Source organism: Saccostrea cucullata, unplaced genomic scaffold, assembly GCF_032062105.1.
Source record: "Saccostrea cucullata isolate Sc308-1 unplaced genomic scaffold, CSIRO_AGI_Scuc_v1 ctg3391, whole genome shotgun sequence".
In the NCBI taxonomy this organism is placed as follows: Eukaryota; Metazoa; Mollusca; class Bivalvia; order Ostreida; family Ostreidae; genus Saccostrea; species Saccostrea cuccullata.
In genome coordinates, this window is record NW_026932893.1 from 11427 (window position 1) to 15790 (window position 4364).

At 31.5% G+C, this 4364-nt stretch overlaps 1 protein-coding gene across 1 annotated transcript; it reads left to right on the forward strand.

Moving 5' to 3' along the window:
• Positions 1-407: 407 nt before the first annotated feature.
• On the forward strand, positions 408-2439 carry LOC134236411 (uncharacterized). Its single transcript, XM_062718579.1, has 2 exons — positions 408-503; positions 1080-2439. Exon 2 carries the CDS (start codon positions 1084-1086, stop codon positions 1765-1767), a length of 684 nt encoding a protein of 227 aa, XP_062574563.1. The 5' UTR covers positions 408-503; positions 1080-1083; the 3' UTR covers positions 1768-2439.
• Positions 2440-4364: the final 1925 nt, after the last annotated feature.

Here is a 4364-nt window from a genome sequence, read left to right on the forward strand (position 1 = left end):
TAGGTATTTAATTGTGTGTGTGTGTGTGTGTGTGTGTGTGTGTGTGTGTGTGTGTGTGTGTGTGTGTGTGTGTGTGTGTGTGAAATTAAATTAGTTATACATTCAGGAATGAATTTTTAAAGACTATAACATTTTTTTTAGTAACAAATTAAAGATATTTGTGTGTGTGCATTAGTGTTTGTGCTAACTTTTTATAAACTTTTATGATATTGCTGAAATGAAGGTCATATCAAAAGCTTTTTTTCATGTAGAAGTTTTTGAAAGAATTCACAAAAGTGCTAAGAAATAGAATCGATTCCTATGATCATCACATTACCAGTATTGATGTGTCAAACATTACTTTAGTTGCTGGAAACAAGAAAAAGACGATTTTGTTTCAGGCAGGTTTCCATACATGTATATATATTCTGTGTTTACTCTTTAGTGATAAACTTTAAACGTTCTATTTCTTCAACCTTTAATGTGTACAATACTTCCAAATGGTAATGATTGCTTGAATGATAGTAAGTAAGTTATTCTTTTTGATAGACATGTTGTAAATTATTATCATTTTTTCGTGTTGTACACACTATTGTAACTCTATTTTAGATTGTGTTTAAAGGTTCCCCTTACATCAACTTTTAAAAAATCTGTTGTTTTCATAAAAAAATATCTATGTATGTTAAACTGATGTAACCGAAGGATTGTTTTCCAAGTTGTATAAGTACAACAGTTAAAAAGATAATTATTAAAGATTCAAAGATTAAAGGCGACAGCATTTCACAAAAACCTTTACTGTGTTTTGTCCATATTTGTAATTTTATTGAAATATTACTAATATTTTCCAAGTCTATTTCATTTTCCAGTTCTTAGGATAAAAAATTCTAAGAATTATCCACTTTTCTAAACCTTTGACATATTATTAAGTCTCCTCCAAAGAAAAAATTGTTTGTATCATCTGACCTTAACAGCAGAAGCTTTTTTCCGACATTGTGGTTATCACAATATTGTCCTGAATGTGTATAGAAACTGAATTTTGACAAAACAAAGGTGTATATTATTATAGTATTCTGAGGTATAAGCCATTCTTTTTTCTTTAGCACTATGGCGACCAAACTAAAATTCTATTGTGCGTGGTTCTGTCCGTTTGCACAGAGAGTGTGGATTGCTCTTCTGGAGAAACGTGTGGACTTTGATTACATAGAATATAATCCCTACAGCGGTAATACGGCAGAATTCTTACGCCTAAACCCCAGAGGCCTCGTTCCTGTTCTTGAGGTAAATGGACGATCAGTTTACGAGTCCGACATTTGCATCGAATTTATTGACGAATACGGAGGGCAAGCTAACAAACTACTCCCCTCTGATCCCATGGAACGCGCCAATACAAGAATAATATGCGGTTTCATATCACGCGAGATAATCCCTGCTTTTTATGGTATGTTGTTAAAACAAGATAAAAACACTCAGGAGAAAATAAAATCAGAGTTACTAAAAAGCTTGAAAACACTAATGGAATTCAAGTCGGATTCGTCTACATTTTTTGGCGGTGACAGGTTGGGAATGGCGGATATAATGCTGGTGCCATTTGCCTTAAGATTCCCTGTTCTCAAGCATCACAGGGGATTTGAAGTTCCTCAAGATGGCAATTTCAAGAGCTTTCATAAATGGATGTCTGCGTGCAAGAAACAACCGTCTATTGTCAAGTCTTCGCGCGATATTGATAAAGCCATTATGGTTTACCAGTCTTATGCAGATGGAACTGCAAAAGTTAGAAGTAAAATTTAAATATTAATACACTATATATTCATTGTCCATCACATTGTAATGTTGACCCGAGCAGGAATGGATGATATTTTATGCTGAAATGTAAAATAACATTTTTTTAACATTTTCATTTGACTTTGTACATTTTTTCACGTTTGTATATCTTAGTTGTTATTGTTTTATTGTACTGTATGTACAACTTTTGAGCAAGACGAGCAAATTGTCTTATTGAAATAATTGCCTAAATCTAATTTTTACTTTTCTGGTTGAATTTGTACATTTTTCACATTTGTATATTAAATTTTTATTGTTTTATTATATTTACCACCTTTGAACATGACGAGCAAATTTTCTAATTGAAATGATTACCTATATGTATCTATTTAATACGTAAACATCCTGTTGGATGTAATAAGGAATAAAAATAGCTTTGCAACAAATTTGATAAACTAACTCTTAAAAATCTCATTTCAAAATTTATCATGTGAATACTATTTTGAATGCAAAGTCGCGAGAGTTCGTAGATATATTTGAAGTATAACAGTCAGGTACAGAAGACTACTTGAATTGCGTCCCCGTAGAGAAAAAAAATCGTGATATTATTAGATTATATGTGTTCATTTTTGTCTCTCTGAAAATACGATCAGCACATTAATTGAAAAAAAGTGAATTAATTTGAGATTATACCGAAATAAAATCGACATAAAGCTTTAGCAGCGTCTTAAAATGTTTGAATTATATCAAGTGGATGTCATTGGTCTTTGCGTAGAGTCCTACTTAAGTCCGAGTGCATATACGACTATGTAAGTAGTTTTTGTTCATTCGTAAAATTTTGCACTAAGTAATTTTGTCTAAAAGCTTTTCTGTTAGGAATACAGAATTAAAAATAGACACGGTGCAGGATTTGTTTCTGATTAACTGATTGGTCAATGACAAGGAGCACAAGGCGACTGTGATTGGTCGCAGGAGACGCTCACTCCTCCAAGACACCTGATCCTACCTCTGATGTTTTAGAGGTCAGTTGTATGTTGTTTTCACGCCATTCTCGAGAAATGTTACTCAGTGACATATAGAGACGCCACCACTTACCGCTGGAGAGCTACACATTTTGTCCTATACTCGGCACTCAGGGCCATTGAGCAGTGAGGAATCTTTTTCGTGCCAGCACCTACTGCACCACGAGGAAGACTTTGCTCTGCTCCAGATTACATTGTCTGAATGGATGTATGAGCTTAAATGTCTGAGTCTTTTCTCCATATTCCATCACGAAACTAAATGAATGATAGAATTCTGCCTTTCAATGAACTCACATTAGACCTTCAGTAAACTTTTAAACGGCTTTTTATGTATTTATACAATTAAAAAAATGCCTAAAATGTAAACGTGTTAAACCTAGCTTTAATTTTTAAATATTTGATAAAATTCCTCATGAATATTACAGCTAAGCAGACGCACAAATTTTTTTTAACATTTTAGACGGCTTTAAATGGAATGGCGGTATATTGAACATAAAGAGATCTTGATCCTTTATATTCAATAAAGATTTTTTTTGATTACTATGTATTTATACAATTACAAAATTGCCTAAAATTTAAGGTATGTCACTCGTCAGCTTTTTAGAAAAGTTCAGGCAGAACCTCTTACTTCAAAACTATTTATTAAAATTCATTTTTTTTATAATATATTTATATTTAACAATGTACATTTTTTAACATTCAAAGAAAAAACTGCTCAAAAATCTACGAAGAAGCAAGATTTATGAGGGACTATTTCTTGTGGTGGGAGGATATTTAGCAGAAAATTCTGCAAATCTGCATACTTATTAAATTTAATGTATTGGAAATTTAGCCTCACATACTTTTACTCGGAGAATATTTTCCGTTATGTTATTGCTAGGAATATAGGTCTTAATTTATATTTTTAGAACAAGTTTTACACCTTCCCTCAACAACTCAACAACAAATATGAAGATATATTAAAGAAGTCAAGATAAAATTTACACCATTTTTTGCCTGAAAATCACATATTTTGACCAATATTTCAAAATCAACATCACTGACCCAACTTTTTCTCTCATTATTTTAAACTACTCGATACTTGTGACTGATCAGCACTTAAGTCGTAAAAAGTTTGATATAAGAAAATATTTTTTTGCCTATTAAGTTACTTTTTAGTGCAAAAAGGTCATGCAATAATTTACGCGCATTAATTTGCAAGTTTTGTTCAATGATAACATTATTCAAACTATTTTACGTAAAATAGGATTATATTTATTGTCATGGTTAAATCTGATAAAATATAAAAAGGGCTAAAGAAATTAAACTAAGAGATAACATTTAAGTGAAAAAAGTTCAACTTAAATGTACCGTAGATCAGTAGGATGTACACTGACCCACTATTTTCTCTGCGATTTTGAGTTACACTATATGAGTACTTATCCAAAATATACTTTTCAAAAAATACTTGATTTAACAAATTTCAGGAGTGACATATCTTAAATCTAGCTTCTAAGATATTTTAATTCCTCATAAATATTATGGCTAAGCAGACGGAAAAGATTGTGAAATATTTCATGCATGCATATAATAAAAATGTGAATGACTACATACATGTACATA